The 14,590-nt window shown below is 50.3% G+C and overlaps 6 protein-coding genes; 3 read left to right on the top strand and 3 right to left on the bottom strand.

Annotated features, from left to right (window-relative positions):
* Nucleotides 1–731: 731 nt before the first annotated feature.
* On the bottom strand, nt 732–1,678 carry RCC_09473 (probable oxidoreductase, short-chain dehydrogenase/reductase family; the record flags this gene model as incomplete). XM_023774715.1 has 3 exons in its annotated part: nt 732–1,146; nt 1,198–1,503; nt 1,563–1,678. 3 exons carry the CDS (start codon nt 1,676–1,678, stop codon nt 732–734), a joined length of 837 nt encoding a protein of 278 aa, XP_023630483.1.
* Nucleotides 1,679–2,855: 1,177 nt separating this feature from the next.
* Nucleotides 2,856–3,698, bottom strand: RCC_09472 (related to heme/steroid binding domain protein; the record flags this gene model as incomplete). XM_023774714.1 has 2 exons in its annotated part: nt 2,856–3,416; nt 3,477–3,698. 2 exons carry the CDS (start codon nt 3,696–3,698, stop codon nt 2,856–2,858), a joined length of 783 nt encoding a protein of 260 aa, XP_023630482.1.
* A 132-nt stretch (nt 3,699–3,830) lies between these two features.
* Nucleotides 3,831–4,898, top strand: RCC_09471 (uncharacterized protein; the record flags this gene model as incomplete). The annotated part of the gene is made up of 1 exon (XM_023774713.1): nt 3,831–4,898. The coding sequence occupies one exon, from the start codon at nt 3,831–3,833 to the stop codon at nt 4,896–4,898; it is 1,068 nt and encodes a 355-aa protein (XP_023630481.1).
* An 860-nt stretch (nt 4,899–5,758) lies between these two features.
* On the top strand, nt 5,759–7,097 carry RCC_09470 (uncharacterized protein; the record flags this gene model as incomplete). XM_023774712.1 has 5 exons in its annotated part: nt 5,759–5,936; nt 6,003–6,221; nt 6,279–6,439; nt 6,491–6,937; nt 6,996–7,097. The coding sequence occupies 5 exons, from the start codon at nt 5,759–5,761 to the stop codon at nt 7,095–7,097; spliced, it is 1,107 nt and encodes a 368-aa protein (XP_023630480.1).
* Nucleotides 7,098–11,034: 3,937 nt separating this feature from the next.
* On the top strand, nt 11,035–11,289 carry RCC_09469 (uncharacterized protein; the record flags this gene model as incomplete). Its single annotated transcript, XM_023774711.1, has 1 exon — nt 11,035–11,289. The coding sequence occupies one exon, from the start codon at nt 11,035–11,037 to the stop codon at nt 11,287–11,289; it is 255 nt and encodes an 84-aa protein (XP_023630479.1).
* A 554-nt stretch (nt 11,290–11,843) lies between these two features.
* RCC_09468 (related to candidapepsin-3 precursor) lies at nt 11,844–13,262 on the bottom strand (the record flags this gene model as incomplete). The annotated part of the gene is made up of 1 exon (XM_023774710.1): nt 11,844–13,262. One exon carries the CDS (start codon nt 13,260–13,262, stop codon nt 11,844–11,846), a length of 1,419 nt encoding a protein of 472 aa, XP_023630478.1.
* Nucleotides 13,263–14,590: the final 1,328 nt, after the last annotated feature.

Genomic DNA, 14,590 nt, shown 5'->3' with positions numbered 1-14,590 from the left:
GAATACAGCGACGTCTTATTCACAAGTCGCGGCCTCATCAAAATGGACGCATATAATGGCCTCACCCGTTCCTGGCACGAAGTAACAGATTTCCAAACCAAGCGTGATATTTTTCTACATGGCTTGTTTGCTGTTCCCTTGTTTGCTAGTTCGAATACTCCGTTGGGTTTGATTGAGTTTCGGAATGGGGCGAAGAGGGTCTGTGAGGAGTTGTATAGGAGTCATGGGGATGGGATGAAGATGGGGACTTTGACGATTTGTACGGCGAGGACTGCGGTTAAGAGGTTGCATTGGTCGATTGCTTCTTCTGAGATTGGGAAGGTCGCTGCGTGATTGGGGTGTAGTAGTCAGAAGGATTGCATTCTTAAAGGTCTACGAGTTTCGCTCAATGATGCCAGGTCACTTTTGGAAAGGTTGGCAAGCCTGCATCGAAGCGTATTACTTGTCAGGAGATCGACCAGATATGTACATCGAAGGGGATCTTCCTGAGATACGGGACATAACATGTACTGGAGACAAAATGAAGACTAGGCAATGGCTGCATCAACATCGTCGAGACATGGAGCACTACCCCAACCCTAACCCTGACGCGAATCCGTACCGACGACGTCCTTAGTCAGTGCTACACGTCAGTGCACTTGGTATGGCTGCAACAGAAGATGATACTATCAGGAGTCCTCGCAACAAGCATGACTGCCAGATATAAACGCTCATTATTCATACAACCCCAGCTACAACTTCGCCTGCAATGAGCTACCACCATCCAAAACAACCGTTCCACCACACAAATGCTGTCCCGCACGACTACACAGGAACACAACCGTCGCAGCGATATCCTCCGCAGTTCCCAACCTTCTGTTCGGGTGAGCCTTRGCCAGATTCTCCTGTCCACCACTCAACTCCATCAAACCATTTGCCATTTTCGAGGGGAAGAAACCCGGAGCAATGTTGTTGACCAGGATACCTTGAGGACCCAGCTCAAGAGCGAGGTTACGTCCCAGATGAAGGACTGCTGCTTTGGAGGCCGAGTAGCCGTAAGTACCCTGCTTGCCCAATGTTCCAACACCGATACCAGCGATGGAGCCCGTGATGATGATGCGGGAGGGAGATGCGATAGATGCTTCTTTGCGGAGGAGGGGTGCGAATCTGTTGTTGTGTTAATTTCATGACCTTTGTATAATGTTGTGTGAGACGTACTTTTGTGCACAAACGAAGACACTCTTAACGTTCAAATCCATGACCTTTTGAAAGGCATCCTCAGGATGGCTGTCGAATTCTGCTCCCCATGTTGCACCAGCGTTGGCGAACAAAATGTCTACTTTGTCCGTGTGCTTCTCTACCTCTTTGACCAATCTCTCAACTTCACCTGGCTTTGCAATGTCGGCGGGGATGGAGATGGCTTTGCAGTTACCAGGGAGGGCGTTGAGGGCTGCACATGCTTCTTCGCAGGCCTTGGCTTTGCGGGATGTGATGAAGATTTTGGAGCAACCGGCTTGTGCGAGGCTGGAGTTCTTGTTAGTAAGGAAGATCATGCGTGGGTGGGAGGAGGATGCAAGGCTTACCCGGATGCTGCATGCAGACCGAGTCCTCGAGAACCACCGGTGATTACGGCGACTTTGCCATTGAGGGAGAAGAGGGAGGAGAAGTCGTTGAGCTTGACGTCTGCTTCGGCTGACATGATGGATGTTGTTATGAGAGTGGAGGATATGGAGAGGTTTGGGAGATATAAGAAATGTATCTGTACCGTTTCTACCAGAGCGTACCAGGCCGTCTATTGCGAACCAACTGGTTTGCGCCTAGAMATGGGTGATTGGGACCGAGTGAATGCCTCGGCTGGGTGGATGAGGTTCGGGGAAGGTTTGCCGATGGCCTGCATGAACCACCATCACGATTAGTTCGCATCCTGCAACTCACTCCATCCACGCCGTGTTCACGTCCTGGGATCAGCCATGCCCTGGAGGGATTCGCCGCTGCCTGCCTGGATGTCAGGAGTGGRTGTCAGGAGTGGATGTCAGGAGTGTGGCGAACCGTGCCACGCAATCGACAGACATTATGGGTCACATGCTGTCCTTCCAGATTGAGTCATCGCTCTAAAGATAACATCTACGCCCAAGTTTTTTGCATTCAATTCTTTGGGCTTCCATGACTCCACCAAGGCAGATGTCTCGCCATATCATACCAAGAAAGACTCATAGCCGATGTCGCAAGGCTGTGGGTATAAGTGTAAGTCGGCCATGCTTCTTCTTCAGCACACCCAACCACTTTCCTTCAAATGAACACTCACTTGGACGCCACCACGGACCGACTTCCTCGCACAACGATGGGCCAGAACAGAAAACGTACACGGCATCGGTCTAGACAGTCGAGGACACGTCCGAACGCTTCAGTGCCGGCTGGTGAGCCACCTCTGTCTTTAACCACGATGCATATGGGATGTCACAATCGAGCCGACACTTGGACGAACATCTATCATTACCACCCGAACCCAACACGATCTTTCGAGTTTCAACCAAAGGGGCTTGAAGAGAGCGCCGAGACAAGAGACAGACGCATCTTTGGCGGAGATGCATATGAAACACAGTCATCCACGGAGCTTCGAGGGCCCATGCTGGATGTTGTACTTGGACTTTTCAACGGAATAGATTACGATGATTCTCTATGCTAGCAATGTTTGGGAGGAAAGCAGATGAGGACATGAACACAACAGTGGACAGCTGTGCGATCCCAGTTGTACGATGGAAGAGATTGGACACGAGACGACAGACACGACTCTTTTTGCAGCACTTTTCCATGCATGATACCCAGTCCATATACACCATTGCTATGCCGCGTTAAAYGCATTATGATTCACAATCTTACAACTCTTTCTTCCCACCACTGCTCGCCTGCGCTGCACCTTCAATCTTGGCCTTCATCTGACTCTTCTTTGGCCTCTTCCTCTCCGCAGGACCACATAGCTCGCGAAGAGGCTGCCTCGCCATTTCCTCTGCATCCCTCTTCAYATATCCAACTTCGAAATAGTCCTTGCCAGTCTCCCCGCGAAACAGCTTCGCCCAGTGCTTGATGGTATCCTCCACTCCCTCATGCGCCTTGACCAGCATGTCCTTCCTGTACTGCCGCTTCTCTTCGTCAAGCAGCTCGTCGGAGATCTCTTCGTATCGAGGGACATCTCGAGGCACAAATGTCCATTCCACACCACGGAGATCAGGGACATTGTCCTCCGCGAAGCACCCTGTAACGAAGCCCCGAGCGGCGTCTCGACCAGCGAAGACGTGGTAAGGTCCACCGGGACCATATGTCGAGGGATTGGTGGAGACATCGTATATTGTGCCGTTGAGTGCAAGGAGGATGGGAAGAAAAGGATCGGTGCCGGAGTATGAAAGTAGTTGGGTATCAGTGAGGACGGTGGGTCCTCGCTGTGGACAAAGTACTTAGCTTTTTGGAGAGATGTTGACAATGTCATGATTGCAGCGCACCAGTTTGGCTGCAAGAGCCTTGGGTCTCATCCAGTATGGATTGTAATTCCACGTGTAGCTGTCGCCGGTGATGAAGTAGCTGAGGAGGGAGTTGAGGAGGAGCAGTCCGAAGAGTATTCGGAAGCAGTCTATGGTCGTGATGATGGGTTCTTCATCAGGTTTGACCTTTGGAGATACCTTCTCCTCTGAACGCTCCGCATGCTCGGCTTCGACGTTCCCCATTGTGCTGATGATTGACACGAAGAATCTCGAGAAGTGCTGGAGAGGACGCGTTTCAATCATCGCCCTTGACGTAAGCAGGGCCCGAGCTCATCTTTCCAGGGCATCCTCCGCTTCATGTCTCCTTCGCCAATAATGTTCCTCTTCATCCTTCGCCATGTTCCGAAACCCAAGCACATGCCTCGAACGGGACTGTTTCATCGACACAACAGCAATGTGTCAGCCAGCAGAGCTCATCTCTTTCCTTCTTCAAATAAGACGACAGGGCAGCATCTGCAAGCTTTCTGCAACAAGCACAGTCTAAACCTACAGACGGAGACCATTCTCCCATCAAGCATTTTTGAGCCGGCCAAACTTCATTCTCTTAATATAAGTCATGTGCCCGAAACGGGAGGAGCTCTTCTGTACTTCCACGGCGGAGGCTATACCTACCCAGCCGGACCGGGGCACTTCAAGTTGAGCATCAGACTCGCACGACAATTGCAATGTCGCCAACTGTACATACTCCAATACTCCCTTCTACCCAAAGCGAAGTATCCGACTCAGCTTGCTCAGGCTGTAGAAAGTCTTCGCTGTCTTCTCAACAGATTCGCGCCGCCACAGATCGCCATTGGTGGTGACTCGGCAGGTGGGAACATGGTTTTGGGTCTCCTGGCTCACTTGAAGAGTGCTCATCCAGACATCTCACCTGTCGAAATGATATCTCCATTGGCATCTGCGATCTGCATCAGCCCGCGTTGCTCGAATGATATCACAGCTCAGTCTTTCACCGACAATGCCGGCAAGGATGTCATCGACGCCGCGGGCTTGTCGGCATTCGTAGAGAAGTGGCAACCCGTGAGTGATCATGTCTGGGCTGCTGCCAATCGTGGCGGTAAGGCTTTCTGGGCTGAAGAAGATTCCGCCAAAGCGGAAAAGATGCTCATCATTGCTGGAGAGGACGAAGTCTATCTCGACGACATTCGAGCCTTCGCCAAGCTGGTCTCTATTGAGGCTCCTGATGATCTTGATGAGACTGCGGATAGGCAATTCCTAGTAGCACCCAAGTCAGTGCATGTGCAAGCAGTCATTGACCATGCCAGGGGCGTAGAGGATGGGTTCATGACCAAAGCTCTCATGAACTGGGCTGGCAAGAATCAGGTAGAGCCGGCATCGAATGGCGGACCCGCTGACTTGCTTGCCGTTCACCGTTCCAACCTGTAACCTCTGTCAGAGGCATGTTGCTCAAACGTTGGCTACGATGTATGGGCCGTTATCTCGGGGATCCTTCAAGCTCACGATCAAGAGATTACTGGGTATCCCGTAAGCTTGCTTGTCGTGACTTGGCTGTGGAATCGCAACGCGGCCTGGCAAATAGCCATGGAAGTAACCTCCCAATAGTGAGCACTGTGCGAGCTTTCGACGTCGATGACATTGACAAGTTGCTGATCGTAGATGACCTCGTGTCAATTTCGCCCATCGCCTCGTGTTGTGCACGTGGTGAAGGCCGCGTCGCCGTCCAATAGAAGCTATAGCTACGCAGATTGTAGCTCAGCCTGCCGCATTGAGGAATTCTTAGCAGATCGCCATGGTGCTTCTTCACAATTGGCATTAGAAACGATGGTGCTTCATTTTCGCTAATCCTGCAATCCTTCGGCTTCAAGTCCTCCGGCACCTCTTCAGAGACGGAGTCTGCTTCCGTTCTCAATCTGGTTGACTAAGGAAGTTTCGAAAATCCTTCGAGTGTTGGTTCTAACACAGAATGAACTAGCAGCATTCTATCGACAATTAACCTCGTGGCGATGATGTAGTAGCGTGGCTTTGAGAAACGTATCTCCAGAAGTCTGTCAGGCGTCCAACGACCAGAAGCACGGCAACGAAGCATCGTACACCATGGTGTATGTCATTAGTACACGCCACCAACAGCAGTGCTAAAAGATATGCAAATTGCCCATGATGATGTTCGAAGTCGACGAACAGCGAGCAACATATAAAGGATGTCCCACACGCAACTGGACACAATCACAACAGACAACGACACAACGAACACCCTCATCCAGCAATACCTCCACTGAATTAGCATCATGAAGGTCTCCTACGCTCTCAGCGCTTTTGCGGGCCTCTCATCCTCAGTATCGGCATACCAGAGCTTTGCTGGTTCCAATCTCTACTATGCTGCCGGACTTTCAACCGATGAGCAAAAGACCCTCTTCACTGGTCTGCAGGAGGCTGACGTTCAGGTTCTCCGAGTCTGGCTAGATGGTCCGTCTTCCTCGACGATGCTCACTCCGAGCTTCCTCAGTTGCCGAATGAGCTAACATATCCAAGGCGAAACGTCTCCTCAAAAAGGAACCAAATTCACCTCGTACCCATCTCTCGAGGGCCAGAACCCCGAGAAATACGATGATACCGTCCTGAACAACCTGGATGGATTCATGGCCAACGCACACGACTATGGTATCAAGCTCATCGTCTCCTTCTACAGCTACAATGCGTTGAGACCAGATGAGAATGGCAACCACCAGGACTTCTACGGTACCTACTATGGTGAGGATGCTGAGATAGTTATAACGAGGAGCAAATCAATCTGACGTGCTGTATCAGGGACTGGATACTTTTACTCCGATCCACAGGCAATCACCTACTACAAGAACCGCATTGCTCATGTCATGTCTCACGTCAACCCCAACAATGGAAAGACGTGGGCTGAAAGCTCCGAGTATATCTTTGCCTTTGAGACCCAGAATGAAGCCGATCACGACGACGTAAGTGTATGACAGAATATGCTTCGAAGATACAAACTGACAATCCCACAGAAGAATACCGACGCTTTAATAGCCTGGCAATGTGAAATCGCTGGGGCAATCAAGAGCAACCTCAACGGAAGTACCGACATTCTGACCACAACCGGCGGCTCCTCATATGTGGGAGATTCAGTCAGAGACGCATACTTCTCATGCGACGCACTTGACATGATAGCAATCCATGCCTACGACACAAACAACGATCTCACCACTGGTAACCTCGCCAAATATGTCACAAATGCCGTCAAGAATAACAAGAAACTCATAATGCAAGAGTGGGGTATTTGCTATTACAACACAGACAACAAGAATTGCTTCAAGGGTGACAAGCAGGACTCTGGTACCCGGGATAGTTTAATCAAGACTTACTACGACAATATCGCCCAGGCTGGTCTACCGGCGATGTACTGGGAGATTGTGCCGAATGCGGTGCCGCATGGTGGTGACTATGATTTTGAGGTGAGATGATCTTGGCTTTTCTCGTGGAGTGTGGATCTTGCTGACTTTGAATGTTTAGATTGGTATTGGTCAGGAGAACTGGGAGGCTTACAAGGAGGCTGTTCAGGCGGCTTTGAGTGTTCCTTCGCAATTTGACTTCTCCAAATGGTTGCCGAAGTAGATTGGATTGAGATGGTTCGTTCTCGAACTTTCTGTTTGCGGACGTATTTGAATTGTGTCGTCGCATTGTGTGCTTTCACACGAGCAAACAGATATGTTTTAATCGTTTACGAACACCACAAACAATGTTCCCCGTAACTAAAGTAACCCCATGTCTTCCAGTTTCTTCTGAATGCAATATTAAAGCGACACCGCATCTCAAGAGCCTCCAAACCACCACAGAGCAGCAACAAAGATCCAAACACTTCCGCAAAAAAAGAAACAGCCAAGCCAAAAATGGTAATATCCACCACCAACAAACATCAACCCCCTCCTAACGAAAACCCCAGTCCACCACATCAAACGACGCATTAAAAGACCAAATCTACGAAGCAATAATCGCAGCAGAAGACCGAAATCTCACACAAGCCCACCAAAGAGACTTGGCAGCAAAATACCTCGTCCTGGCTTGGCTTGCTCTGGAAACAAAAGATTCATCGAGCGCTGTGAAAATTATGCTTTTGGGTGAGGATCTCTTTGGGGAATMGCGGTTTACTTCTTTGAGGCTTGCGGAGGAGAATGAGGTGGTTGGGAGGAAGGCTAATGCTATTTCTTTGATGTTGGAGCAGATTCATCCGAAGGGGTGGGAACGGGAGGTTTGTTGAGGGTGTGGTGGATTAGGTTGGTGGGAGCAAGTGGGATGTTTTTGGTTGTGTTGGGAGTCGATATTACGAGCTGAAGGTGAAGTTTCGAGGATTTCCAAACTCGGCTAGGACTGGCCTTGGCGCATGTGAGTGAATGCACCTTCGTATCGTTGACTTGTCAAAGAATTCAACTTATGGCTTCGTATTGAAGCTGAGGATGGTTCATATTTGTAGGCGATAAAGGTGTGGGTGTGAGTGAATGGCAAAGATTTTCAGGAGATCTTGGTATCTATGATGTTCAGAGCTGTTGATATGAGGATTTTTCATCGAGACAAAAGACACCCTCAGTCGGGCAAAACGTCTTGAGGCCTGGTTATTCTCTACAGAAACGACAACTCTGGAGCTGCCAGAGCCCTTATTGCCAGCAAAGTTGCCTGTTATCCAATGGAGAGGGCAGTTGAGGGCGCGGTTTGGTTGACGATTTTCTCATATTGACAGCTCTGGTGCTGTACGTTCTGGTCGCTACGAGTGCAGATACGGAGCAGGCGAATCAATGCTTTGTCCTTAGATTTCTACACACTGCATGGATGCCTCGTGGTTATTCTACGCAGAGCGTAACAATCAGACTCTCAAAGTGGTTAAAAAGACCCAACTCCTCCATGTCATCTGATTCCATTATCTCAAGCACCTGAGAACACCACCAAACAAGAAACAAGAACAGCATGGTAAGATTCAGCAACTTGTACTCACTACCAAATCTCAAAGCTGACCACAGTTGCCTGCCTACAGGCCAAACCACTCTCGAATAACCCGCAGCCAAATCGTACGCAGACGCAACCAGAATGGCGCCGTCTTCAAAGAGATGCCGGAAAGATTCTCGCTTGTGMATCCTTCGCATTCAATAACATACACGACCATGTGAATGCTCAAATAGTGCATAACACGGGCGCTAAGATTTCTGGTGAAGATGAATTCAAGGCGATTATTAGGGACACACGGGCTGAGGTGTTAGTCTCGACATTCGTGAGTGAATGAATGAAAGAGATATGTACTTGTGCAGATATATATGGCTTCATGGTACGAGTTAGACTCTCTCAATTGATTCGGACATGTGATTGTTTTACTGTGATGAGTTATCCCCGCTAGAGATGTATGTAGCAATGCTTTTGATGGGAACGTGTAGTGATGAGCATGTTGCTACCTCTCTCTGTGTTTGATCCTTCACCTCACTTCGTAGAGAAACATCAGGAGCAAACAAATAGCAAACTAAGTCTTCTCAATCTCAGTCTATCTGTACAATCCTTTTTGATCTCCTTCATCATCGCTTCGTTCTTGAACATCTGATAACTCCTCCACCAAAGCCTCTCAGAGACCTCACTCCCACCTTCTACAAAATGGCGGTAAGATCCTCGCTCCATCCCCCTGCCCCCTCGAGAATCCAAACTCATCTTATAACCACAGCCAACATCACCCAATCCTCCTCCAAAAGATAGCGACATCACAGTCATCGCCAAGCATCTAGGGATCAAACGCACGCGTACAACAGCAGGTGAAATCTTAGCCTCGGCATGGCTTGTCCTAGTTCCCAGCGATTCAGAAAATGCTTTGGAAGTGCTGAATATAGGCGAGAAGATCTGTGGGAAGGAGATGTTTAGGGAAATGAGGCATAAGTTGATGGAGGAGGCTGTTGCGGAGTTGAATGGCGAGGGACGGTGAATGGGAAGGCTGGGAGAGAGAGACTGTGTGTGCGTGCTGTGAGAGAAGAAGGGTCGTTTGGGATTGCAGTACAATGGAGCTAGCTGATGGTGCGTCTGTATGGACCTCCGATGGGGAAACCCTGCTTAAACCTTTTCTTGGCATTTGTAAGTGAATGAACGATGCAATTCCATTAGCGTTAAAACCCGGGAAACACCAATGCAAGCAAACAATATTCCCTTCCGGCGGATACTCCGAAAAAGACAGGACAAGGACATCAGCAACCTCAACACCTCCGAGACTCGGCCTCAAAACAGCACCATACAGCTGACCTCGACAAAAAACATCTCTCCAATTCACATACCAGGCAGCAGCTTCCACGACCAACAAGCACCTCATCATAACATCCAGCCAATCACACCATTGCAGCGTCTACCAATCCCACGACTCAACAACCATCCCCGGAAAATAGCACCACGACAGCGGAGAGCAAAGACGTTCAAAAAGACAAACGGTGCAAGTGAAGTGGAAGCGCGGCTGCAGAAGTTCCCAGCCCACCAAAAAATGTCAAGATTAGGTGCAGGAGAGGCCTTGTTGGCTTTCCATCGACTTCACTTGTGACCGTAGTATTAAGGAGGACGAGGGAGAGCTGGCGGAGGAAGTAGTGTATAGAGGATCTTCGTCTTCGTTCTGAGGAGAAGGTTTCTTCTCATCATAACGACAACAACAACAACACTTTCTTCTACACGATACTTTTCTTCAGCAATACTGCCTTTGACAACCATTGATATTGGATACAACACTTTGCTGCAGTACTTCTCGATACTACGTACATTCGACACAAGCAGAGCCAGAGGCATAGTCCCTCCAGCATACTCACCACCCGGGTACTCATCCCTCAACGATCACCATGCCTCCCCGCAAGCGCCCTACCCTAGCCTCCAAATCCAACAACCAAACCCCCCTCAGCCTCCCCACAACCAAAAAGCATCCCCCCTCCACCAAATCAGCCCGCCAGTCCAAACCCCCCAACATCAAAGAAGAAGCAGACTACAAAGCCCTCCTCCTCGCCCTAAACGCAGAAAAAATCCTCCCACTCAGAAACCCTCAACCTCCTCACTCTAGCCCGCTCCTCTTCCACTCACAAAACAGGCCTCCGCCAAAAAAATCTAGAATATGAAATCCTCGATCTCAAAGAGGAAGTACAGGAAGCAGGGGCGAAAATCGGGAGATTGGAATTACAGTTGAGGAATGAGAGGACTGCTAGGAAGGAGAGGGGTGGTGGGGAGGGGTTTTTGCAGATTTGGAGGAATGATCCTGAGATTTGGATGAGGGACGCGGAGGGGATTAGGGGGGATGGGGGAGGAGGGAAGAGGAAGAGGGATGGTGGGGATGGTGGGGGTGGAGATGGAGGACGTGGTGCTGGTTTGCGGAGAGGGGTTGTTGTGGAGGGGGATGATCTTCTGGCGAAGAAGAAGAGGGAGAATGAAGTTTGGGGCGCGAGGCATAGGGGTGTTGTTGATGAGGATGATGAGGAAGTCCCGCTTGATGAGGAGGTGAGGATTAAGATCGAGGAGAAGGCGAGGGAGAGAGTCGAGGAGCAGAAGAAGAAGAAGAGGAATGGGAATGTCATCTCCTCCATGCCCCAGCATTGAAGATATCGAGACTATCGATGGCGATACCGATACCGATGCCGATGCCGACAGTGACGAAGAACACACCCTCCGCCTCAAAGACTGGCTAGCCGCTAAACCCACCAAGAAGAAGACGAAGAAGGCGACACAGGACAAGGAAATCAAAACCAAGAAACATAATTCCTCCCCCATCATCACAAACCACGACGAGCAGGAGGATGTCATGGATTGTGATGAATGAATGAGGTGATTGATGGTCTAGCGGACTGGCGGACCGCATCGAGGGGTCTTGGACGTGGGAGAATATGATTCCTCTTCTTACGCTGAAGCTGGTCTTTGGTAGTGAGAGATCAGATCATAACTTGGAGCGCGATGGGAGAAGATCTTGGAAATAACACTTGGATAATCACTCCGTCGAGTGATTCTTTCTTTGTTGACGATGACGAGAAGGTAGAAGTAAGATGAAGATCCAAATATCAGAACACATTGAAGAACAAGATTGAAAAGGTGTTTCTGCACACAAAGATTTGCATTCTCTTCCTCGCAGCGACTGAGCCACGGTTCTATTCCCTCTTCATCTTCATCCTCATCTTCCTCTTCCCCCCCATCATGAAGTATATCGTGAAATATGTACAGTGCATCCGATCCACCCACCCACTTATTCTCATCTCATCCCCACTGGCAAGGGATAAGACAAGACCCATCATGATCTGTCACATATGAACTGTCCCATCAAAAGCAAGGAAAACTCCGCACGCTATGCTAAAATCAAATCTTCCCCCATTCTCTCACAATCTAAAGCGCCAAAGCCAACACACCAGCACCAGCAGCCCCCAACATGGCCATGTTGTAACCCGCAGGCGCCGTAGGTTTCGCGACAGCCGCTGAAAGAGTGGTGGTTAATCCACCGTTTCTCGCACCACCGCTCTCCACTACAACACTAGTGACGGGACTCGCTACACCTGTAGCATCTGGGATACCGCCACTCTTGGTAATTTCCAGAATGTTGTCCGTGGTGGAGTTGAAGTTTGTCTGCGCGAGGGAAATCTCGTTGTTGTCGATATCATACACCACGTATGCAGATCTCAAGAACGTGTCTCCCAAGACCGGCGTGCTACCTCCCGCGGGAGCGATGCCGAGAATACAGATCTCCCTCCCGCGACGGTCCTCGCCCGCCACAATGACCAATTCATTCAAGGCGACTTTAATAGTGGGCGAGGAAAAGGTAAAGTCGATGGTGTCGTCGGAGTTGGCCATGTCGCAGTCTATAATGGCAGCGCCTGCTCGTGAATCATAATCGGCATTCAACATGGTGAAGATGGATTGAGCAATGTCATCCGGGAGATACATCAACGAACTGCCCGAGTCCAGCAAAGCGGGAGTGGCGAGGTTGGAGGCGATGGCGGTGCTGTTACCATTCGATCCCACGGCCGTCAATGCGATGACAAACTCTGCATAAACGCCCTGCTCCTTGAGAATGGGGAGTGTTTCGAGCGAGCCGGTGTACTTGTCCGAGTTGACGCCACCAAAGAGGATAGATCCGGTGGAAGCGTCGAGATCGTTGAGCCAAAGACTGTATGCATTGGTGGAAATCACTCCATTATCCACGAGATGCTGTGGGATGTTGGAGTACGGCTGACCTCCATTGTAGGCGACGGCAACTTCATTGATGGGATAGCCAATCCCGAGAATGCCCTCTTCCGAACTAGAGATGTAGCCAATCCCGAATTGCTGGTCTTCGAGCGTGACGGAACTAAACCGGACCGTATCTGAGACGTAATCACCTGAAGAACCGGACCCATCAACATAGGATATGTTAAATTCACTGCTGATGTAGTTGTATGTTGACGAGGCGTTGGCGTTGTAGGTTCCTGAGATGCCGCATTCTGTATCCTGCTCACAAAATTGACTGTCGGCGGTGTTGACCCATAGATCGCTGCTTCCCGTGTCGATGTGCAGTCGGAAGGATTGTGCAGGGGTTCCAATCGTGGCATTCATAAAGTAGAGCGTTTCCTCATTATCCAGCGTGGCGGTGAGGGTTCCATCCCGTCTGCGTAGTCGATTTCTGTCGTGTCGAAGAGGATCTGGAACATGTCTTCGTTCTATCGCATGATGCACAACTCTTGGAGGTGTACCGTCTGCACGTTTGTGCAGACTGATGGCATGTGTGGTGAGAATGGTGGCTGCTACGGTTACTGCTGAGATGGACCTCATGATGTTGTCCTGGGAGATGATGTCGAAACTGCCAGGAAGGAGAGGGTGCAACGGGGGAAACGGAAACGGGGGAGCAAAGTAGGGACGACGAGGTTTTATTTGCAAAGCGGCGACAAGTGAGGTTTTGGTTGTAGGCAGCCTTACGCTGGTTCGCGTTGATCCGGGAAATGACGCGGCTCGAGGGCGGTAGCGGGCAGCCACAAGCGGCTAGATGCTAGATGGAGCTAGTGTGTACCTGGTGGAGAGGCGTAGATGTCGTCGGGGTTGGCTACGTAATCATTGGATGGAGGACTTGGAAGGATGTCACGCAGATTTGTCAGATGGACTGGGCATGTATCCTCCATACCACCGCAATGATGATGATATGTGTCCGTCCAAGTCATGAATCCTGTCTGTCAAACTGTCCTCGGGAAAGGGAGTGTGGCGAAACCGACAAGGCGAGGCAAGCACGAACCGGTGACGGACGCTCCCGAGATCGAGCTCGGCGCGGAGATGTTGATCCCGACAGCAGCGAGATTCGCGAAACGTCTTTGTCTCGCCTCTCCATCCTCTCCTCCCTTTCATCATCTCCGTTTATTCCCATCAAGTTGGTGGGAGGACGGCAAGCTTGTCAGCCAACATTCACCAGCCTCTTCATCAGCCTCGTGTGGCAATCCCTTCAAGACGGTGTTGGTAGAGGGCTGTGTGGTCCCGCGGAGGATCTTCGTGCCTCCTCAGATGCATACGTCAGCCCTTGCATTGCCTCGTGTCTCGAACACGTTGCATTCGAAAGTGCATTGCGCAATTCGTCTCGGGCTGTCTCATCGCTTGCATCGCAAACATGTCGGCGTGTCTGACTGTACATCCTTGTAGAGCATCGTGTCATGGAGGATTCATCGGGCGTGGCAGTGCTCAGCCATGACTGAAAGGCACGCGATTCGCAAGAAGTAGACACTTGACAGCGTTCGACATGGCCACAAGATGATCCTTTAGCAAAGGTGAGGTCTGCCAAGCTCATCAGCCCTTGACCTTATCGAAAGCATGCCGCAATGAAGCTTTTTCGTCCCGATGATTCCGGGACATGGGTCGAGACATTAGAATGGACGACAGCTCTACTTCTTCACGCAGTGTCCAGGTGTGAGTAGCTAACCGAGACACACTTCTTAGCCATCTGGAGGGGTATGTGGCCTCAGCAAGACTTGCGCTCTCACCAGCTGGAATTGCTAGACACGGCTGATATGGTCCATTCTACGACAATGTTACGCCAACATGAGGGACCGTGGACGGCAATCGATATCGCCTACTTCCTCGCAAAGGCCTATTGTTCCCTCGTGGAAGWGTCAATTCGG

Source organism: Ramularia collo-cygni (assembly GCF_900074925.1).
Source record: "Ramularia collo-cygni strain URUG2 genome assembly, contig: RCC_scaffold18, whole genome shotgun sequence".
NCBI lineage: Eukaryota > Fungi > Ascomycota > Dothideomycetes > Mycosphaerellales > Mycosphaerellaceae > Ramularia > Ramularia collo-cygni.
The sequence above is the reverse complement of the archived record's forward strand: the minus strand, read 5'-3'. Positions and strand labels throughout refer to the sequence as shown.